At 34.8% G+C, this 22,916-nt stretch overlaps 8 protein-coding genes across 8 annotated transcripts; 4 read left to right on the plus strand and 4 right to left on the minus strand.

Moving 5' to 3' along the window:
• Window positions 1-952: 952 nt before the first annotated feature.
• RO3G_02290 (uncharacterized protein) lies at window positions 953-1,564 on the minus strand (the record flags this gene model as incomplete). The annotated part of the gene is made up of 2 exons (XM_067656881.1): window positions 953-1,461; window positions 1,519-1,564. The coding sequence occupies 2 exons, from the start codon at window positions 1,562-1,564 to the stop codon at window positions 953-955; spliced, it is 555 nt and encodes a 184-aa protein (XP_067512982.1).
• A 2,645-nt stretch (window positions 1,565-4,209) lies between these two features.
• Window positions 4,210-4,785, plus strand: RO3G_02291 (uncharacterized protein; the record flags this gene model as incomplete). Its single annotated transcript, XM_067656882.1, has 3 exons — window positions 4,210-4,255; window positions 4,309-4,451; window positions 4,501-4,785. 3 exons carry the CDS (start codon window positions 4,210-4,212, stop codon window positions 4,783-4,785), a joined length of 474 nt encoding a protein of 157 aa, XP_067512983.1.
• A 1,884-nt stretch (window positions 4,786-6,669) lies between these two features.
• On the plus strand, window positions 6,670-7,237 carry RO3G_02292 (uncharacterized protein; the record flags this gene model as incomplete). Its single annotated transcript, XM_067656883.1, has 4 exons — window positions 6,670-6,886; window positions 6,936-6,961; window positions 7,014-7,074; window positions 7,122-7,237. The coding sequence occupies 4 exons, from the start codon at window positions 6,670-6,672 to the stop codon at window positions 7,235-7,237; spliced, it is 420 nt and encodes a 139-aa protein (XP_067512984.1).
• Window positions 7,238-7,603: 366 nt separating this feature from the next.
• On the minus strand, window positions 7,604-8,877 carry RO3G_02293 (uncharacterized protein; the record flags this gene model as incomplete). The annotated part of the gene is made up of 6 exons (XM_067656884.1): window positions 7,604-7,822; window positions 7,879-8,190; window positions 8,248-8,349; window positions 8,417-8,503; window positions 8,558-8,814; window positions 8,868-8,877. 6 exons carry the CDS (start codon window positions 8,875-8,877, stop codon window positions 7,604-7,606), a joined length of 987 nt encoding a protein of 328 aa, XP_067512985.1.
• A 377-nt stretch (window positions 8,878-9,254) lies between these two features.
• RO3G_02294 (uncharacterized protein) lies at window positions 9,255-10,843 on the minus strand (the record flags this gene model as incomplete). The annotated part of the gene is made up of 6 exons (XM_067656885.1): window positions 9,255-9,673; window positions 9,724-9,885; window positions 9,939-10,369; window positions 10,435-10,534; window positions 10,587-10,740; window positions 10,793-10,843. 6 exons carry the CDS (start codon window positions 10,841-10,843, stop codon window positions 9,255-9,257), a joined length of 1,317 nt encoding a protein of 438 aa, XP_067512986.1.
• Window positions 10,844-14,189: 3,346 nt separating this feature from the next.
• On the plus strand, window positions 14,190-14,420 carry RO3G_02295 (uncharacterized protein; the record flags this gene model as incomplete). Its single annotated transcript, XM_067656886.1, has 1 exon — window positions 14,190-14,420. One exon carries the CDS (start codon window positions 14,190-14,192, stop codon window positions 14,418-14,420), a length of 231 nt encoding a protein of 76 aa, XP_067512987.1.
• Window positions 14,421-17,078: 2,658 nt separating this feature from the next.
• Window positions 17,079-19,043, minus strand: RO3G_02296 (uncharacterized protein; the record flags this gene model as incomplete). Its single annotated transcript, XM_067656887.1, has 8 exons — window positions 17,079-17,166; window positions 17,211-17,367; window positions 17,416-17,533; window positions 17,584-17,939; window positions 17,987-18,242; window positions 18,290-18,645; window positions 18,697-18,744; window positions 18,803-19,043. The coding sequence occupies 8 exons, from the start codon at window positions 19,041-19,043 to the stop codon at window positions 17,079-17,081; spliced, it is 1,620 nt and encodes a 539-aa protein (XP_067512988.1).
• Window positions 19,044-20,704: 1,661 nt separating this feature from the next.
• Window positions 20,705-22,398, plus strand: RO3G_02297 (uncharacterized protein; the record flags this gene model as incomplete). The annotated part of the gene is made up of 2 exons (XM_067656888.1): window positions 20,705-20,791; window positions 20,842-22,398. 2 exons carry the CDS (start codon window positions 20,705-20,707, stop codon window positions 22,396-22,398), a joined length of 1,644 nt encoding a protein of 547 aa, XP_067512989.1.
• Window positions 22,399-22,916: the final 518 nt, after the last annotated feature.

Raw genomic sequence — 22,916 nt, forward strand, 5'->3', positions numbered from 1 at the left:
TTTAATCTTTTGTATAATGAAAAAGAAAAAGGGGGAAAGGGGAAGGAAGAATAAAAAGAATAAAAAAAAAAAAAAAAAAATGAACAATCTTTAGAAAAAAAAGAATAAAATAGAACCCCGAGGAACTGGTAAAAGGGGAGAAAGAGTGAGTGAGCGAAAGAGTGAGTGAGTGAGAGAGTGTGTGTGAGGGGGGGGGGAGAGTGAAGAAAGAGTGGAGCAAGACCCAAGAAAAAAAAAAAAGGTCCAGATTTGTAGATTTTGTGAAAGCAGTGCCTGTTGAGTGGGACACGAATTGATTGGTTCAAAAGAAATGTTATGATTTACTTTTTTAATACTGTGGCGGAGCCAAACTAGTTTGCTCCTTTCTTTATAAACCATCGCTCTCTTCCTCTTTTCTCCTTTATTATTAAGTATTCATTAAGGACTACAGAAGATATGTAAATAATAAGAAATAAAAGAATAATTTTTCAGTTCCATCAATGATTTGTTTTTTATTTGTGTAACTTTATTTTTGTATCACAAATAAATCGATTTTTTTTTTTATTTTTTTATTTTATTTTTTTTATTATTTTATTTATTTTTGCTGATCATTTTAATAGCCAATACTCTCAAAGGTTTCATATAAACGAGACTTGATAAATAAATCTTGATCTATTCCCTACTTTTATCATCAAAGTTTTTTTTTTTTTTCGTATTATTTATAATTCGTGCCAAGCAAGTGTAAATAAAAATTTCAATTTGATCTACATTCAGTGCTTAAAGATGTAAAAGTGAGTGTGAGAATAAAAGGACTTGTTATGCAAGTTTGTTCATTTCGGCAACTTTGTATAGTCTCCTTAATGGTTATTATGTTTATAATAAAACATATGTTTTATTAAAGGAATTTTTTAATAAGAGGAGCAAGAGGGGGAGGGATTATTAAAAGAATTCCTTGCATCCAAAATGAGAGAGATTAGATGTTGTATGCAGCATTGGCATTAGCAAAGGCAGCATTCACCTTTGAAACGTACTCATTAGCGACAGTAGTAAAGTCAGAGGGAGTGACAGCAACGATGCAGTTGTCCAAAGCAGTCACTTGAGTTTGTAAATTCTTGATGTCACTCTTTACAATGTTAGCAGCAAGAACAACAGCGTTAAAAGCATCCTTCTTGGAAACGATGGCACCCAAGGCAGATTCGATATCTGGTACAAGGGTCTTGACAACGTCAATGACAGCATTGGCCTCTTCAGTACTGACAACGGTAGTGACTGCACAGCAGTCGGACTTGGCTGTCTTGACAAGTGCCTCAAGTGCTTGTTCCTTGTTGTGAACACCAAGGGCACCAGCATAGCCAGAAGCAGCCGTGAATCCATTGACGGCAGTGGTGACAACCTCAATTTGGGCTTGAGCAGCAGTCAAATCTTTGACACATGTTTGAACAGCAGAAGAGATGGCACGCTTGTTGAAAGAGGCAGCGTTGGCTATAAAAAAAAATTGTGAGCAACATGAAGGGATCAAAAGCGATCAAGACAAGTTACCAGAGGCAGCAAGGGCAAGAACAAGGGCGAAGAAAGTAGTACGCATATTGATTTAAAAGAAGTAGTTGTTGATGATGATGAAAAAAAAAAAGAAAAAGAAAACTCTCTGGCCTATTTATAACAAGTGGATTCAATCTACTTGTTTCTCAAAGTGGTTCATCTTGTTACCAATACACAGATATACATCGTACTTTGTATATAAGCTGGACACAGTGGGTTAATATCTGTACATGAGAAAAAAAAATACATTTTACTTGTAGACATCTCTGTGTGTCTTTCATGTGGTGACTCCAGATGGGAAGTAGTTGAAAGAAGATGCTGTAGAGTTGCACACATTAAGCTTATATTATGCGCATTGGAACACGGGAAATGAAGAATGGTACAAGCAGCATGATTCGTTTAGTTTATAAAGTGATGAAAACAGTCATTACTTGTTCAAACGAACGAAAGCCATCCATCACACCCTGCCTTCTTCCATCTCCAAAGCCAAACGTGCTTCAATAAAGAGCGCGTCTTGATGAATCCTGTGATTGAATTGAGCAAGGATGAAAAGGCCTGAATTTCTCACTGAGATCATTTGTTGCGATAAAAAGCACAGAGCGGGTGTTGGATGAGGAATAATCTAGTTTTGATTTGTTCATGCAATAGACACAAGTAAATGTTTGGTAAACCATACACTTGTGTATTCTAATGTTTACCAAATTTATTGCTTAATTGTACCCATTCATTGGGTTTTGGGAGAATAGTCTTTTTTTTTTTTCCTGCTGTACTTGTGTACACCATTCAAGGTTTAAATTGGAAAAGGAATAAAGTAGAGCTCATTCTCTTATTCTCTATAGAATTGAGGGATTGAATACTTTTTTTGTAGCCATTATTGTTCTGAATGAAGAGAATCTGTTTACACATGTTCATATCAAGTGACAACCTTGCCCTTTATTTCACCCAAAGCACATAATCCCATATTTAAATAAAACGTTTGTACAGCCCTATTGGAGGAAAGGATAAATGTGGTCCGTGACAATAGGTTTGTGTAATATTCTCAGTTACAATCCTGCACACAATATTACACAAAACTAGGACCACCATCAATGGAGAACGTAATGCAAAAGAGGAGACACTTGTACACTTTTATACTCGAATCAATCATGAATCACTCTTTTATTGGTCCACACCATCTCAATCACCCGTAACCCTACAAAAAAAAATAAAGCAAAGACAACTCAATTGTTTTCAGCATTTGGGGTTTTTTCTTTCTTTTTTTTTTCTTTCTCTTTCTTTCTTTCTTTTTTTATTTTCATTGCTTGTCTTACCATCTTTAAAGAACCCTCTATTGCAATATGACTTTATTCATTCCAGGAAATTGGAAAAAGAAAAAAAAGGGGGGGGGCAATAAGCAATTGATAAATTTTAGGTATTAGATAGTCTCTCAACAATAAGATTTGTTTTATTCAAAGTCTTGTAGATTCTAACAAGGTTTTTGTAGCCTTGTACATTTCACTTGTAGAAAAGTATACATGCTGTTGAATACATTATACACTTGAAATGAATTTTTAGAGAAAAAAAAATTTTTTTTTTGTTTAATACTTTTAATATGAAATGATTTAAGAGCTTTATTATAAATAAATAAAAAGTGCTCATGATTTGTGGTATAACCAACAAAATGTTAATGATAAGAATCACTAGACACAAATCCATTCTTGGTTGAAAATACTTGAGCAAAATGATTGAAAAGAAATGGTACAAGACACATGTTCTTGTTTGAAAAGCTTTATTGGGCAAGTGAAGGGAATCAGACAGAGGATACTATCCTATGGCGGTCCTTGATTGATATTTATTTCCTTTTTGGCATGGATACATTCATCCACTGTTTAATAAACTTTTGAAATCAATCGATTTGTTTTCTCAAAAAGAGGGATTTGTATTGATTGTAGATGTCTTTTTGAATTCATTTAACTAAACAATCGAATGGTTGTTCTCTCTTTGGTGTAATGAATATCATTTTGTGACAAGTTTAGATGAAAAAGAAATCCCAGTGAGCAATATCCTTTTGGTTGATTTATTTCAATTTTTAAATTCAACTTGTTCATTTCTTTGATTGTTGGAAGGTAAATCAAATTTATAAACAATGGGGTTTATAATAACTATCGTTTTTTAAAAATAAGTGTGCATGACTCTAACAAATAAAAGGTAATTAGAATCTATTTCTTGTAAGCACAGTCCACTTGCTCCATTCTTCTTTCTGTTACATCATAAAATGATGAACGGACTGTTTCTTTGGATACACAAATACAGTTGTCCGGTTCCGAGAATAAGAATAATAAAGAGAATGGATGATATGCTGATATGAGTCTAGAAGAAAGCATTGCAAAATGTTTTATTATTATTGTTGTAATACAAATCAAAATAAAAAATTTATCAAATCAGAAAAGAAGAAAAAAAAATTTTTTTAAAGAGGTTTCTTTATCAATAAAGACATGTGAGAATGATGTTTTATTGTTTCATATAATTGTTTTTATACAACTTTTTTTTTTTTTTTTCTTAATCTTTCGGAAACATCTATCCGACTTTTGAATTTTATTTTGACTCTCCTCCCCCCCTTTTTTTTTTCTCTCTCTCATTTTTTATTAATTTCATTTAATTTTATATCATTTTTTTTTTTTCCTTTCTTTTTTATTAAATTTTTTTTAAGCTATGAATTATACAAATCAATCTAAACTTCGAATCAAATCTCATGAAGGTAATAAGGTTGAAATAAAAAAAACCCTTCTTTATTCATCATTGCCTTTTTAGCTTCTATTAGACCTAAAAGAAAGAGAATTACACCAAATCAACTTGAAGTATTAACAAGCATATTTGAACGTACAAAGACACCCAATTATCAATTGAGAGAACATACAGCAAAAGAATTAAATATGACAAATCGTGAAGTACAAGTAAGTGATGAGAAGGAATGAAGAGAAGATGATATTAAAAATAAATAAGGTTTGGTTTCAAAATAGACGAGCTAAATTGAATCGTAAAAGAGCTCAAGAAAAGAACACTGGACAATTCTATCACTGGCCATCTTATAATAAAGAACATGAACATAGCAGTAGTGCCAGTAGCAGTAGTCAATCAAGTGTCACCTCTTCACCAACCACTTTATATTCTCAAATATCACCACAAATGAGACCCATTGATATATTAGCACTCGCAGCAGAATATGTTCAACGTTGCGATGAAGAAGAAAAAAGATCAGAAGGAAAGCTGTGGAGACCCTGGGACTAATCCATTCTATAAAAACAAGTCCTTTTTTTTTTGTAAATAATTTTATTATAAATAATAATCATCGGTATTATCCTCACCCTCCCTCCCTCCCTCTTCCTTCTCTCTTTCTTTCTCTTTTTTCAAGAAATGATGTATAAAACATGTTGTATTCACAGTTTAATAAACAAAAAAAAAAAATTATATATTTTAGAACAAAACCTTTTTTTTTTTTTTTTTACGCGCCAACGCAAGAGCTTCTTTTTTCGTCACACAAACAAAGGGAAGGTGATACAATAAAGTTTTTATTCTGAATCAAAAAGGATAATCCCTTTTTATTGACAATTTTGGACATCTTTTTATTTCCTAGTCTATTCACAATGACCTTCTTTTTTGTTCACTTTAGGGTGGGTGTCATTACGTAATTAGTTCCATGAATGGAAGGAAAGAAAGGGAGATCGCTATTGTGTAGTACATTGGGTGTACGAGACTATTTGTGTTCATGTATTTTTTAGTTTGGCCATCTGGGAAAATAAGTAAAGATCTAATATGGACATCAACAAACAAGGACTCACTTCTATCCATCCTTATTGACATTCATAAAACACATTCCTTCCCAAACAGATAAGACTCAACAAGTCTAGTGATCATTTCCTATTCATTTCTCTTTCTCTCTTTTCTTTTCTTTTTTTTTTCAATTCACTACCCACTTTTTTGTACTCTTTACAAACATGAACTATGGCTGAGGTTGATTCTTTTAATAAACTGAATGATTGTATCTTCATTCTATAACAAACATCCAGTTGACTCAAGTTATCTCCGTGGCTTTTTTTTTAATAGATGATTCATATTAAAAACCAAGCCCTCTTTTTTTTTTTTTTCTTGTGCTACAAAAATACAACGTAATTCATGTGGTCAAGCTTTCCTTTCTTTTCTTTTCTATTCAACATGAACAATATGAAGCCTGTCCTAAAGAAAACACTCGATCTTTCTGTAATTAACAAATCAAGGCCATTCGCTTTTTATTCTCTAACAGATGAATAGCTAAAACGATTTTTAGAATCAAAATACACCATTGTTTATTGTAGTCTATTGTTGATAACCACTTTGGTATGTATCATACTGGAAGCCCTTATTGTAGACGCAGACATAAAGATATACAGCGATTTACAACTCGTCGATCCAAACATCACAGCCTATACATCCACATCCATTCACGTATCCAAGACAGGTTCGGATGGTGTGGCTCTCGGCTTAAGAAGATTGAAAAATGAAAATGTCTTTTTCATCCTACTCTCTTTATTTCAGCTTCTCTTGGGATTAGATGCAGTAAGTGAATCGAGAGGGAAAAGATGAATGATGATTTAGAATTCATTAGATGTTGAGACAAAGTGTGATTCAAATCATGGCCCACGTAACCAATCAGTACTTGTCAATTATATTTGTTGCTATGCAAATTGTAGAAACAAGAGAAAAGTAAATGATTTTAATGATAGTAACCATGACTAATGGTATCTAGAGATGAAGACGTAAATCAAAAAATACTCAATCTAATCCAGTCCACATCTCCCGCAAAATCTACTATTCAAACTTACTTTTTGGTTGCACTACGGAACGGAATTGGATTGGTTGTTGTCATGAGCCTGTTGTCACTTATCTTTACTTATTTATGTTATCAACTCTATAAACAAGTAATAACCATCCTTATCATCCACCTCTCTCACTCATTCCTTCTTCTTTTTCTAGTTTGGTTGGAATATTTATAAAAGAATTGGTGCAGACATTCAGCAGCAACATCGATTCAAACTGACCCAAATATTTTTCTTGTTATTAAAATTGGATGCATTCTTTCAGCTTGTGCTCTGTATATTCTATACAGTCGTCATGTCGCAAGAGGCTTATTATGCAATGTGGTCTGTGGATAAAAAGAAATTCGTTGGCTATGTTGTACACTTTGTCGTGACGGCATTATTGATACCTGCTTTACTGTTAGCAAGACACAGTGTCATCACTGAGAATAAAGCCATCATGGGCTTATTTCAAGCAAGTCAAATCATCATGATCGTGGACTTTATTGTTGTCTTGGTCGATAGTGCAGGCTCATGGGTATTTTGGATACTTGCAGGTAAAACCGAATAGAATGAGATAGGTGTGTTATTGAATAAATCATATAGTTTGTGTTGCTATCTTTCTATGCTTTGTGAGTTCAAATGTTATTATTATTATTGCAATCGATTGATGATCATCTCTAGGTTACTGTTGTCGTTGGTGTCCTTGTATCTCAAAACTTTGATAAAGGATTAAAGCCTTACAGTAAGAATAAAATAGATATAGATACACTATATTAACATCAAAACAAGTGCAAAGATTATTTGAATCTTATGAAGATAAAGATCTATTAAACAGCAGAGATCATGTCAAGAATGAAGAGTGGTTAATTGATGAAGACTATTCAATACCTCAAGAGCATAAATAAACGGACATTTAATAATCACACCCTAGTCTCTCACTTTTTTTTTTTTTTTTTTCTTTTTTTCTTCTTCTTTCTTCACTTACATTATTATTATACATTATGGCTAATGAACTTAAAGTAATTGTTTACATGACAGCTATTCTTGGCACTGGTTATGGTCTTATGAAATACACTGTGCCTGACGAAGAACAAATTAAAAAACGCCTCGATCCTGCATTAAGAAAAGAATATGATCAAATCAAGGCAGCCAATCGTGAAAAAGGTCAAAAGATGATGGATTTAATTCGTGAAGCAGCAGAATCAGACAGACCTGCTTGGGAAGTTGCCAACCAAAAGAGACAATAAATACCCCCCCTCCCCATTTTTTATTTAAACCTTCTTTTTCTTTTGTTGTTTCTTTAATTGACGTAAACGTTCTTTTTCTTCATATTTACGTTGTTCGCTTGGACTCATCTTTTTGATTTTCTCTGCTTCTGCCTTCTTAGCCTCAGCCTTCTTCTTGGCTAATTCTTCTGCACGTTCGGCAGCAATGATCTTTGCATATTCTTTACGCAACTGATCACGATTCTTGCTGACTTGATTTCTAATCTATTCATAACCTAGTTTACCTTCCTTTTCTCTTTCTTGTTTTATACATCACTTACATCGGCCGTCAATTTTAACTCACTGATCACATCAGGAAGTTCACAAGCAAGTTCAACAAGAGGATCCAATGTCTTGTCACTTGACATTAAGAACGAGAGTGAAACGGTCAGTGGTCCATCATTTTCATATTTACTCGGTTCTTCTGAAGGTAAACTAGAAACCACCAAGGATTCAAGACGATCGGCCGCACTCGTAATGATTTCGCCAATACGAGTGGTTGATAAGATCAAATCGGCCAATTTTTGTGATTCGGTATAAACTGTCAGTGAATTAGGGATAGCCTTACTTGATCCTAATTTAGCAACACGATTCTATACACCACAGAACTTTATTTAATCATTTCTTTCTCTTTGTGTCATTTTCCTTACCAAATCAAATCGTTTCTTTACCAACTCACTTGATTCACTCTTGTTCATGACTGCAAATACAAATTTCTCGGGTAAAGCTCTATCAAGTACTAATTTCAAAGTCTATAGGCGTATAAACCATAAGATAAACAGCATCACACACACACACAACCATCTCTTCTCTTCTTACCACTCTATCAGCAGCAGGCTTTACTTGACCCAGCATGGCGAGCACTTGAGTTGTAAAATAAGTCAACAAGTCGTTTCTAGGCTTTAACTATACACAACATTAGCTTTCCCCCCACTCTCTATTCCTGTCTTTCACTACTACCTTGAGCCACCAGTGACCAAATTGAACATGTCTTCTTCCAGACACATATAAAAGATAATCAGCCGGACCGTCCTTGATCAACAGTGACTTTCCATCACCCACAAGCGTAAACTGGGAATGAAGGTACTCGATTTGCGTACCTAACCAGCTTTTGGCTTTTTTCATATTGTTGGACTTTCCTTGATACCAAACAAGTGTAAATAAAAGAAAGGTGATTGAAAGAACAATCTCCATTTGGAAATCTTGTATAGTGAATGCTATACCATTCAATTAGTTCAAAAAATTCCTTTTTTATTTTTTGATTACTTACCTCTGACCATTATATTATCAGAAGATACTTGTTTATAAAGTAAGTCATCTTGTTGATCATCGCAAGACTCTCCTTTTTTTTTTTTTTCTTACCTTCAATTGGCTTTTTTTCTACCACTGTCTCTTCTTCTGCAGACACAAAAGACAAACAATGTGCCAAAACTAGAGATGAAATAAACTTTGACATGGTTAACAAGAAGAAGAGAAAAAAAAAAGTCGCGTGCAGTAGCGAATTTTCCCTTTTTACTTTCCCAGTAATATCGGTAATTCAAAATAAAAAAAAATAAACCCTGTTCTTTTTTAATGTAGTAAAGTTTATATATGGTGCAAGGCAAAAAAAAACAAAAAACTATATAAATAGAGATGTAGGAGAGTAGATAGTGTTGATTTAAGCAAAAGTGACATCAATGTTGGCTTCCTTGGCCATTGTGACAATCTTGGAGAACTTGACAGCCTTTTGAGCAGCAGTATCCAAATCTTCAACAGCAAAGATACGAAGACCAGATTCAGCAATCAACTTCTTGGCTTCATCCACCTTTGTACCACGAAGACGAACAATCAAGGGGATATTGAGGTCCAAGTCTTTAGCGGCAGCAATGATACCTTCAGCAATCACATCACAACGCATGATACCACCAAAGATGTTGACAAAGGCAGAAGTGACGTTGGGATCAGAGGTAATGATTTCAAAAGCAGCCTTGACAGCTTCAGGAGTAGCAGCACCACCAACATCCAAGAAGTTAGCAGGCTTACCACCGTGAAGTTGGATGATATCCATAGTAGCCATGGCAAGACCAGCACCGTTGACTATCAACACATGTCAAATCAACGCCTCTTTTCCCTTACTTCAATCTTACCTAAACAACCAATGCTACCATCCAAACCAATGTAGTTCAAGTGGTGCTTGGCAGCAGCAATTTCACGAGAATCTTCTTGGGTGAAATCACGGAGTTCAAAGACATCCTTTTGTCTGAAATCAGCATTGTCATCAAAGTTCAACTTGGCATCCATACAGAGAACTACAGATCACGCATGTTAAAGCCAGTCCCTCCTTTTTTTTCGTATGACTTACCTTGGTTGTCGCTGGATTCTGACAAGGGGTTGATTTCAACTTGAGTGGCATCCTTTTCGTTAAAGAGCTTGTAAAGGTTGATGAAAGTATCAGCAGCTTGCTCTTGACCCTTGGGGGTGAAACCCATCTTTTGAGCGAGTTCCAAAGCACCTTCCTTGGTAAGACCGACCTTGTTATCAACAGGCATGGTGATGATAGCCTCAGGGTTTTGAGCAGCAACGGTTTCGATATCAACACCACCTTGAGAAGAGGCAACAATGACGGGACCAGCAGACTTACGATCCAAGAGGATGGCAAAATAGTATTCGTTACGAGCATATTTACGTTCACAGATGTAAACAGCATTACAGGGCTTTCCGTCAGCACCCGTTTGCTTCGTAACCAACTTGTGACCGAGCATCTTTTCAGCAAGTTCTCTGGCTTCTTCGGGTCTACAAATTGTAAATCAGTTCTTCCGCACACGTTTTGCGATAGATCAAAAAAATTTTCAACTCACGTATTGAAAGTCTTTACACCACCCTTGTAACCGTTATCAAAGGTACCCTTACCACGACCACCAGCAAGCACTTGAGCCTTGATGACGAGGTCATCAGAACCTATATATAGAAAGATGAGCAAACCGTGTTACATACACCTCTTTTATCTTACCAAGCTTCTTTGCAATATCAAAAGCTTCTTCGGGAGACTTGGCAACTTCACCCTTGGGAGCATTGATACCATATTCTCTCAAGAGCTTAACAGACAAGTATTCGTGAATGTTAAGGAAACGCTTTTGTTGTTGTTGAACGGGTTTACGAGCAACCTATTCGACCCTGTTATTATGTGGCTCTCCAAGACCTGTTCGAATACATTACCAAAGAAGCACGTTGAGCGAGAGCACCAGCGGTACGTAAGGATTTGAACATGTTGTAAAGATTAAACTGGGAAAAAAAGGGTTTTTTTGAAAAAAAAATTATTTGCACACTACTCTCTCACTCTCACTCTCACACACCCCTCCCCTTTTTTGCCCCTAAAAGCACCACCTTTCCGATCCAGTGTGTCAAGAAACACTATAAAATTTATGACGTAAAATGGTGGCTTAGTCGGACTTTTCTTAACGCTTGTCTTCTTCCTTGGTAAGTGTGACAGTGATCATGACAACCTAATAAATAAACTTATTTGTGTAATTCAATTACGTGATAGAACAAGGGTATGATTGTTGTGTTTGTATCATGAATGCAAAGGAGAAAAGAGATGTGAATGATGTCGCTTTTTAAAATAATAAACTCCCTTCCTCGGTTGTTTTCTTATCTCGGAAAAGAACGCGTGGAAGATCAGACAAACGGGATCCACGTTTGATAATTAGCCTATGGGAGGAGTCGAAGATGATTCTTTAAAATCTAAAGTCTATTGCTTCACATCTCTTGAAGAAAAAAAAAAAAAATCGTTTAGGTGTGACCTCACACTGCCATTTTTGTAAAAATAAAAGAAAGAATTCGTTGGATTGCTTTATCATTGAACCAGATCAGTCAAGGAAGAGAAGAGGAAGTTTATTAAACGAATTATGAATTATTCATATTATTTCCCAGAGCGTTTTTTTTTTTTTTTTGTGCATGTTAAATACTCACATGCTAATTCGGAACACTTTAATAATTGTGTTCCTGTGTTTATTTGACTGAAATGATGACACTAATAAAGAGGGAAGCATAAGGCTACAATACATTATTTTTGTATGGAAAGCATAAAAACATAAAACCATTTTATACTTTTCATTTGAGGCTTGCTCCCATTCCTATCTTGATCTCACTCATATAAATCTCTTAAAAATTAACTCTGTAGTCACATTCTATTTGTGTTCTTAAAAATGAACACAAATAGACTCCAAATATTGGAATATATTGTTTTCTTTTATTGAAACAAACATTTCTTTGACAAACCTTCCCTTTGAGAATGTATTCAAACATATGAAAATAGACAGATAACATAAGATACTTTGTTGTATATTCACTATGTTCGCTTATACACTCCATCTTATTTTATTGTAAACATTATTATTATTATTTTTAAATCCGCAAGAGAGAACATCAGCAGTGAATGTATACAAAGAATGTCCAAGTCGTAGCTCAAACAGATCATCCTTTCCCCCCACCTTTTTCTTTTTGCAGCATGCAAATAGGTGAAATAAATAAAAAATGCAAATTGAAGGCCTCGATCATTTCTGGGAAGCTTTTTTTTTTCTAGAGTATGCCTCTCCCAATCTTTATTTTTTTTATACTCACAATGAACTTGACTTTCTCTTGTTGATCGCCTCTTTCGTCTGGGTTTCAGTGTATTGTTTTTCTGAAGGTATAAAACGCAGATAATGGATCAAGGTAGATGATAAGATGATGTGTGAACCATTTTATGTTTCTTAATTAGTCAACAGCTGTCATGACACTGATTGTATTCCTTTGATGCTCTATCACATTCTCCTTTTGTCATTAGATCTCACTCTAGCCTTACCATAGTTCCTCAAGACATCGTTCTTCAAAAAGCGGCTGCAACCTCTGCTGTTGTGCCTCTTGATAGCTCTCAGCATGAAATGATGAAAACCGAGTTCAAATTCTAGACGATATTTGCTGCTATTTGTGCTATCAGCCTCGGTGGTTTGACGACTGGCATTGTAGTGATCTTGCGACCTCCCCATTCGAATTTGGCACAAGATGTGGAAAAGCAAGGGTTTGAAGCAAAAAGAGCACCAAGCTCTGCTGAAGCTTGTTTATCTAGAGCAGCGAGTTTTGCTCTTGATCTCGAGTTGAAGCAGTTGATGACTGCTGTCTATAAATTGGGTTGGTAAGAAAGCAGAAATTTAGGTCAAGATAAAACAAAAAAACCAAGCGAGTCTGCTGATGATACTACTGAAGCTCATTTTTTTTTTTTTCTCTTTTGATGACTTCCCTGCTGTTATTTCCGTTCCTACATATTTGATAATTTGCTACCTTTCATGGATCGCCTCTCGGTGGCTCTTTCTTTCTTAGAGCTTCCTCTATCTGTAAACCATCTACAGATTCGCTTCTTGCTGTCACTTTCTCTTTGAATCCGAATTCTGATAGTCTGGTTTTTGTGGAGTAACTGTCTGACGAGCTGCCTTTTGTGAATTTACCTTCCACTGATTCTCTCTTTTTACATTCTACTTCACCTAGCCATTCATTATCATCCTCTCTGTCTTTATGTTCTTTGGCTGAACTTTTCATGAATCAGCCTCCTAGAGATCCAATCACTAGGACCCCTGTGAGCTCATTGTTTTTTACAGACTCGTCTTTTTCGGATTCATCAACACAATTGTCTTCTTCATTTAACCTCTTTTTTAGATAAAAAAAACTTCATTTGTAAACCTGCTTTCCAAGCGTTTACCAAAGGCTCCTCTGAACAGACCAACCTCAATATCAAAACTAAGGAAGGTATCATCGGATTTGAAACAAATCAATGTACGCAAACTTAATGATAAAAGTGATGTTGGAATTATCCCACCTTTTCTGATTCAGATGCGTGAAACAAAGAGTGGATGTCTTCAATGTCTTAAATTTATTGTATTTCTATTAAATATCATTCTTTTTCAACTACATATATTTTTAATTTAAAAAATACATAACCTTCCTATATTTAAAGGCAATACCTTTTTAAAAAAAAACCTTCCCTTTAAAGTTTCACAGATCATAACGTTCAATAAAATAATATAAAAAATCTTTAATTTGAAGATACATATTCTTAAAAGCATTTTAAGATAAACAGAATTATGACCGTAAGCTAGCCAGAATACTTTGCATTTCTGATGAGGAAACACAGGCTTATGGAATTTAGAAAGTGCCAACAATCAAATTTATAAGCTAGAAATACATTGAATCGCTTGTAATTTGTGGCTGTTGGTAACTAAATGAAACACATAAGAAACAAATTTTACTTACTAATCACCACTTCTGTTTATCCCTACTTGCTATTAAAAGATGGGTTACTATAAAGGTAAAGAAGAGCTTATTTGATTTTTATAGACATGCAGGAGCGTTGTTTTGAGTTTATAAACAGCTTATTAAATCTATTAATTCGTTGTCTGTGGCCGACTAAGATTGAGCTCTGTTTATGTTCTTTCTAACATCCAAAATAAGGGTTGTCCTCTTTTCTTATTTCATTACCATATCCTTTTATTTTATACATCCGCTCCAGATTTATTAATTCACTTTGAAAAAAATCTTTAGGAATGACTTTTGATACGAAGAGAATCTCTTCCGTTTTGGCATGCGATTTATTGGTCGTTTATGTCAAGAATATACTAAGCTCCAGTATGAATATACACCTTACCAAAAGCATAAAGGATTTGACCAATCTTCGTTGGACAAAGAATTCATACATCAACTTCATCCTTGCAGTATATCGACATGCACGCTTTTCAAAGCTGACAATGCCAATCTCTTGAAACTTGACTCTTATTTTTCTTCTGCCGCTGATAATGCCTTTTTATGTGTTTGAGTGTATGCTATATTCAAGCCTCTAACTCCTGTCAAGTTCCTTCAAAATGTGCATGATGAAGCATCTCTCGCTAACTTTACGATGCATTATTCATCGAGAGTTTGAAGTCATCAAAGGCGTCGAGATCTCTTTCATTTGTCACCCTTTCATGAAAGGCTACGGTCATGCCTGCGACAACTTTCTCATTTCTATTTCTCCATCATCATTATGTCCGTGCTACTAGTTCTTAAGAAGCAGATCAGAAGCGTTTCATCAACGAAAAGTGGAAAGCCACTTTCATGTTGTTCCTTATTCGCCTGATCGTGTTTTTTTTATTTTAAACAAGTGCTCTAAAAAAGGCAAAAAAAAAGAAAGTGACGACTTGCTCCTTCAAAGCTTCCTTCATTTTTTAGGAGAAAGATTAATTATTAACAAAGCCTAGTTTGTTTAACCTCCTTTAATGAAAGGAACTACCCAATTTTCTAGCTCTCTTGAAGAATTTGAAAATTTTAAAATTATGAAAAATCTCTTTTTTTGCATGTTGTAAAATGAGACATACCGGAACGAATAACCTTCATCCAAGAAAGAAGACTTGCTTTGCTGCGTATTAGAAAATCAACTGCATGGCCAAACTATATCATCCTTTGATTTTAAAGAATTCAGCAAAAGCCAATTGTGAAAATTAATTTGCTTGGAAATAACAATCTGTGTCGGCTCAAACACTTTAACAAGAGACATGATAACAAAACTATCAACATGATTGATTGTATAAGCAACAAAGTGTACAGTATGGCTGTTGATGAGCCCTTTGAGATCTTTTCAGAATCAATCAGCTGAAAAAGCCACGCTAAATACTTGGAAGCCATTCTAAGCTTGAAGATCAAACTAAGCCTATTATTTCGTAAGCTGATCAACCGTTCAATTGTATCTATTTCTTATCTTTGGGGGATGTCAGCCTTCAGAAAACACCGCCATGAGTTTTTTTTTTTCTTTGTTTCAATTCACAGCCAATCGCTCTTTGTTGATGATAAACTGATGGCAGGAGCTCCCCCTTCATGAAAGGCGGCCGATCAGAGACCTGATGACATTGGCAATTTGCCATCTAAATGCTCCCTAACGAATGCATCATGGACTTTTTTAGATCCTAAGCATAGATTGATAGAATGTGTACTGGTTACTCTTTCAGTCTTTTAATTGGGAGTAAACTACCACCAAAATCTATTTTTCATTTTTCTAAAGGAAACTTTTTGTGTATTAAGATTCACCCAATTGTTATTTTAGTGTGTTCATTTTGATCTTGTTAGGAAAAACTTGTCTATAGTTTAGTACATTTTATCTTTTCAAAGATGATTGTGATTTGTATTTATGTGTTGACCTCTTATTGACTAATCATCTTCAATTAAGATCATTCTTATCATTCATTTGCTTAAAAATGGTTCTTTATTTTCCATATGAAGTATCCAAGCAGTAAGCCACTTTATTGACAACATTGCTCATAAGCAATATATATTAATGTTCTGCTTTTTTATCCCCTTGTCATTCATCATGGAAAACAAATTATCAAGTAAAATCCAATTTTGTCCTGGACCTCCTGGACCTAGTAAAGCGTACAGTGACAAATGTAAACAACGAAATAGCTCTCACTCACAATGTGTTTATTTCATATAGGGTTCGTGGATTAATTTGTTGCTCTATTTCTTAAAAAAAAGGGGGCTTAATATCATCTGCTTTGATAGTATATCGAACAATAAATAAAAATATTTTACTATAAAGATGTCTAGGTTATTTTTCATCAAAGCAGCTTGGTATTTGAGATAGAAACAGTGGAAGTATCAAGACTTATACGCGTGCTCAAGTTGTTTTACAAGGATCAAAGCGCCCATGAACATCAATAGGACACAGCGTTCATTTCACCAGATGTCTCTTTGTTCTCCATTCATTTTTTGTACTTTAAAAATGCATGCTACAAGATCAAACACTTTAAAAAGAAGCAACATTTCTTTTGTGTGCGTTATTGAATAGAAAATGACACACTAGCAACCCAGCTACGAAATGTACAGGAAAGAAACAGTCTAATCAATCGAATCATTTGCATGGTCCAATCGATCCTAATTCAAGGCCGATAACGCGCTAAGAGCAGGATAGACTCCCTTCATCCTTGTCCTGTCAAAGACCGGATTGAGAACCGTGCTTTTTTTTTTTCGATCTGGTTCAGTCAAGTGAAAGTCGGGTGATTAAAAATAGCTCCCACGGACATTCAACACAGGTTTCCAAGATCGCAAGGTAACGTTACACGATTCAAAAGAATTAAGTAATCATTTAAAATTTTTTTTTTGTGAAAAAAGCAGGGTCCTTTTGTTTATGAAAGGGTCACTAAAATAAATGTTGGATGCTGATGACAGTAAAGGATAGATGTCGTCTGTGCGTCAATATGTAGAAAAGTAAAGTAGTATTGTACTAGCGTGTAATGAAGGGGATTACACAGACGTCATGAATGTCTACCTGTGTGCTTGTTCCTGAGCAATCAAGTAGAAGCTTTAAATCAACATACGTAGTATTTACGTGTTTGTATTTGAGCAGTGATAATAACAAAATGCCTCATATTGATTTCTAAATAGATGACATCATTGAATCAAGCTTTATTACACAAACAAGCAAAAAAAAAAGGAAGGGGGGGGATTAAAATTCTTCAAATGAATCAGTTTCCTCAATGTATTGCCACTTTTTTAATTCGGTACCATAAGGTTTAGGTCTCAGTTCATAAACACTGCAAGAGGATGAATATCTTTTTGTTAATAATATGTGACTTACGTATGAATAGGAACCATCATATGAGGCATCTCTTCTCTTGTCCAGTCCAATAGATAACCCAAAAGAATACGCATGACTACTCTGTGTGTGATGATAAGACAGGATTGAGTCATTCTTTCTAATTCGACAATCATCGGTTGAAGACGATGAATGACATCTAAAGAAGAGTAAGCAAGGGATGGTTATTTGTTGAATAGAAACCAACCAATATAGGATTCACCACCCATGCCAGGATATCTGTAGAATAACTTGTTTGCTTGTCTTGCCTTGTATTCATCAGGATATTTCTCTTGTATTTCTTCATATGTCATGCCTTCACACATCTAATAAGAAAGGGATGTTATTAAATCATCTATTGTTCTTTATGTCTTACTCCAGAGTTAATCTCATTTAAAAATCGAATGTGCTTTATATCATAGTCTTCAGGATCAAACTTTTCTACTGTCTGCATTGATCTCTTCAACATACTTGTCCAAATCATGAACTGAGAATTACAAAATTCAGCTGTCTTTGCTAATGCTTTCGCGCTGTCATATTTATCTTCTTCGGGTTCCAGCTCATTTGACTTTGCGGCTAATTCACATCCAAATTTAATACGTTGTGCTTGAACAAATTTAGCTAATGCTTTAGCAAACTTTTGACCCTTGGGTGATAGTGAAGCATCACCACCGATTCGACCTGTCACGTTATCTTCACTTTCACCATGACGAGTCAAGAAGATTTGCCGTTCTGTTTGGGGATGATTAGTACTTGAGTAGAGTGATGAGTCAGTTTACCATTGAGATTAAAGTTCATGAGGTAAAATATACACTGGCCAGAAAGATAACCCGAGATATGATGAGCAATCACCTTCTTGCCCACATTAATCAGCTTACAAAATTGAATATCGTGTTCTTCTTCCCATTCACCCACAGGTTCATATGCTTTTTCATAATTGGCTACTCTTGATCTAAAATCAGCTAATGCTTCTGTAGGATCCTTGTTTTTATAATCAGGACCTGATAGCTTTAAGCGAAAATTACGTTCCAACATCTAATGTATGGATTAATAAGTGTATAAAGAAAGATGAAATAACTTACGGCTTGATCTGTGCAAACAGATTCAATGAGTAGAATTCTAATCTCTGGCTCCTTTTCAAGCCTATCAATCAACATTCTTCTTCTTGCTAAGGTTGAATTTGTAGCATCATGAATAGCTACCCTTCCACCTTGCTTTAACCAATCAATCAATTGTTCCAATACACCCAGAGCAATTTCATCACGTACTCTTTTCATATCCTGATTGTGAGGATCAAAGAAATTGGCAGTCTGGTCCTTTGTTTCGCACACACGACGAAAATTGCCTACGTTGAATACCTTTGTCTCATATTGTAACCAATTTAAATAACGTCGAAGTTTCTTGACAAGATAACTCTTTCCACGGGCAGGTAAACCAACTGATAAACGTGTAAGTTTTGTTTCTTTAAAGAAAAAAAAAGAAAAGTTACCCATGATGACAACCAGTTTACTATCTAATTGCTTTTCTGGTTTTAATTCTAATGCATAAAAAATCTTGTAAGTTTTTGCATAATTACGAAAAAATAATCTTCTTACTTGGTGTTCTAATTGTATGTACAGCACCTGGTACATCTAAACCGATAGAGTGTCTAATTCTATTCGTCTCTAGCTTTAACCAACTGGGTACTGCAGAAGCATTTTGCCCATTTTCTTGTTCTTGCCTTTTATCTTCTTTTTCTTCTTCACCCACAGATAACAAAGGTAGAACATGTCTTGGGATATTTTCTTCTTCTAAATCTTGTTCTCTATTCACAACTGGTAAAGTTTTTCTGTGCATTTTATTGCAATCAATAACACACGCTTTTAATATTCCCGTCAAAAAAAAAAAAAAATAAAAATAAAAAAAAAAAAATAAAAATAAAAAAAAAAAAATTGCGTCTCTCTTTTTCTCTCTCTCTCGTCTGTCTCTCTTTCTCTCTTTTTTTTTTTCTCTCTCTCACTCGCTCGCTCGTTCTCTGACTTCACAAAAAAAAAAAATGAAAGAGCGATATGACATTTTTTTTTTTTTTTTTCTTAAGGTTTCTTTTTCTCTTCTTCTTCTTCTCTTTCTGTTTCTCTTGAAAGATGATTTGGTTTCAAGAAGCATGTTGTTTAAGAAAGATTATAGCACTTTATTCATGTAATTTCTTTTGTTGTTTCTGTTTAAAAACCTTTTGAAGACTTCCTGATTTGTCTTGATTATACTTGGAGTACCCCCAAAACTTATTCCGAAAAATACTGCAAATTCCAGTAACAACAAATATGGTTTAGTCAAGTTGTAAAGGAAAAATAAATAAGCTCATCTGTTGAATTAGCATCATCTGTTATTAAGCTTTCTCCTCTCCCCCTTTTCTTCTTTTAGCTGTTTTTACTTGAAATAAATCAAAGCGATCATAGATCATCTTGTAAAAAGAAAAGATGCCTTGTTTAGTAAATATCCAATGTTTATCAAATTCGTAACACAAAGCTCAGACTCCCTTTTTTTGTTTAGTCAAAATCAAGGGTTGCTCGTTTTTCTCTCCGCTCATTCTTTTTTTCTTATTTTTTAAAAGAGTGCATTTTGAAAATCTTTAAGGGGGAAAGGAAGCATCTTTGATGAAGCCTATCAACATCCTTACATGATTCATTTCTTTAAATAACTTTCACTGGCCTATTTTAATCTCTCTTTTTTTTTTATAGTGGATGATCACAAGTAAATAAAAGTGATAAGCCACGGGAAACGGAAAAGGTTTTTTTTTTTTTTTTTTTTTTTTTTTTTTTTTTTTATTACTAACGAAAGGATTATTGCAGAAAACAAGTTTCACTACCAATATTTTTTTTTTATTATTTGAAACCGATTGAATGATAGATTCAATTGAAGTTTACATGTACTTTTTACCATAAAAGAAGGTTTCATAACCCTATTGAGATCCATTCTCTTTCACATACACTATGTTTGTTCCATAATTGAGTTTTAAAAGGAATATTCATCTCTTTTTTAGGCATAAAGTACATTTTATATAAAAACATTTTTATCCCTTTTAATGAAAATCGTATTGTATGTCATCTCTTTATTCCATCTTTATTCACTTTTTATATTTTATGACGTGTATCCGATCCAATGAGATATGTTCCCAGATTGTTCCCAGTTTATATTCCTGGTTAGTACAATTTATAGAAACTCAGAAAATATTCACCACTTTATGACGCTCATTATGGACAAATAAAGCTTAAATAAAAAAAGGTACATCTCAAACAAAACTCCGAAATGCGGGTGCAATCACTTGTACTTCATCAAATGCATGTAAAAAAAAAAAAAAAAAAAAAAAAGATATAAATACCCTTCCACTTTTTTTTTGTTTTTGTAAAAAAAATCGAAACTCTTTTTTTTTTCTGTGTGTGTGTTTAGATAGAGTGAATAAGAAGACTCTATTTTTTCTTTTTTGAATTATAATTTTTTGATCCGACACAATCTAAACTATGGGTTTCGTATTAAAAGGTGCTGCTCTCTTTAGGGCTTCAACATTATTAGCTGCTGTTGGTTTCTTGCTCTTTGGTTATGATCAAGTAAATATCAAATCAAGCTCACGTTTTCATTTACTTACTTTATTATTTAGGGTGTCATGTCTGGTGTTGTAGCCAATGATTTATTTAAAGAAACAATGGGTAATCCCAACTCTGCTTTATTAGGTGCTATTGTTGCACTTTATGAGATCGGTTGTATGTTTGGTGCTTTGTCTACAGGTCGTGTGGGTGATTGGCTAGGTCGTAGAAAGACGATTCGATTAGGTTGTTTAATTCTCTGTATTGGCGCCATCTTGCAAACAGCCGCTGTGGATGCACCAATGATGATTGTCGCCCGTATTATTACTGGTGTAGGAAACGGTATGAATACGGCTACCATTCCTGTCTATCAAGCTGAACTGTCACCTCCTCAATCCAGAGGTGCTCATGTTGCCTTTGAAGCTTCTCTTTTGACAGTAGGTGTTGCGGTTGCTTACTGGCTTGAATATGGTCTTTATTTTGTCCAAGGTGATTTTGCCTGGAGATTCCCTTTGGCTTTCCAAATGGTCTTTGCTATCATCTTGGGTATCGCTTCATTCATCTTGCCTGAATCTCCTCGTTGGTTACAAGCTCATGGACAAGAAGATGACTGTAAGGAAGTCTTGGCTCGTCTCTGGTCTGATTGTGATACGACCCATCCTCGTTGTATTGCTGAATGGGAAGAAATTCGTGATGGTATCGAACTCGAACGTCGTGAGGGTGTTTCATCCTATGCTGAACTCTTCAAGAAGGGAAAGATGAACAATCGTTATCGTGTTTTGCTTGGCATGGGTGGTCAATTGATTCAACAATTTGGTGGTATTAACGTCATTAGTTATTATTTGACGGATGTGTTTATGCAAGCTGGTATGACAACTGAAAAAGCCATGTTGATGGCCGGTGTGGATTCTATCATTTACTTTATCGGTGCTGTCACTCCTATTTATACAATCGAACGTTTAGGTCGTCGTTGGCTGATGTATGCCGGTTTGATCGGTCAAGCGATTACATTATTGATCGTTGGTGGTTGTGAATACATTATTCAACGTGATGAACCTGCTCTCAATCAAACTGCTTCTAATACTTGTATTGCTTTCGTGATGCTCTATAACTTTGTCTTTGGTGCTGCCTGGTTAGGTTTAGCTTGGCTTTATCCTTCAGAAATCTTCTCTACTGGTCTTAGAGCAAAGGGTAACTCAATGTCTACAGCTGCCAACTGGATCGGTAACTTTGTGGTTGCCATGATTGCTCCCGTCTTATTTCAATATGCCAGATACTGGACTTTCCTCATGTTTGGTATTCTCAACGTCATCTTTTTGGTTCCCATCTACTTCTTTTATCCTGAAACCATGGGTAAATCTTTGGAAGAAATTGAAGTCTTATTTGCTACAGCTGATCTTCAAGAAGATGCTAAATCTATCGCTTCTCACATTGGTTCTGTTTCCTTGTATGAAAAAACACACGGTGATGCTGAATCCGGCCGTGGCTCTCGACCTGCTTCCCGTCGTTTCCCATCCAATTTCTCTGGTCGTCAAAGTGTCGTAAGTTCCACCAAGGAAAAACCTGCTGTTGACTCCGAAGCTGCCCATGTGAAGAATGATTATGACGAAAAGGGACCCAACTACAAATAATGTTGAAGCAGTGCTTCCTTTCTCGTATTTATTTATTTCTTTTAAAAAATCATATAGTTGTCCTTTTTGTATATATATTATATGTATTATTCTCTCTCTCTCTCAATCCCTTTTCTGTTTCAAAAGGGAGATTTAATAATAATAATAAAAAAAAATTTTTTTTTTATAAAAAATAGACTCTTTCAGATAGATTAGTTTCACATGATAAACAATTGTTTCAGTGTTGTACAAATAGTGTATCCTAACAAAGGTTGATTTCCTTTTTAGAAGTATTTGTACAAAGAGAGTGAAAATAGAATATAAAGTGGGAAATGGGTGTATATTTTGTTGGGGGATGTGATTGGCATGTATTTCTAATTTTGATTATTAAACATCTTTGTCTTACTTTGATCTCATAAGAATCCCCACAAAATGAACATGTAAAATACCGTCGTCTAATCTTGTACTCTTAAGAATCTAGTGTATATTAATTGATGAACAGAGACTAAAATCAGGGTAAAGGTAACCCTTATTGTAAA

This window comes from Rhizopus delemar, genomic scaffold (genome assembly GCF_000149305.1).
Source record: "Rhizopus delemar RA 99-880 supercont3.2 genomic scaffold, whole genome shotgun sequence".
Taxonomy (NCBI): domain Eukaryota; kingdom Fungi; phylum Mucoromycota; class Mucoromycetes; order Mucorales; family Rhizopodaceae; genus Rhizopus; species Rhizopus delemar.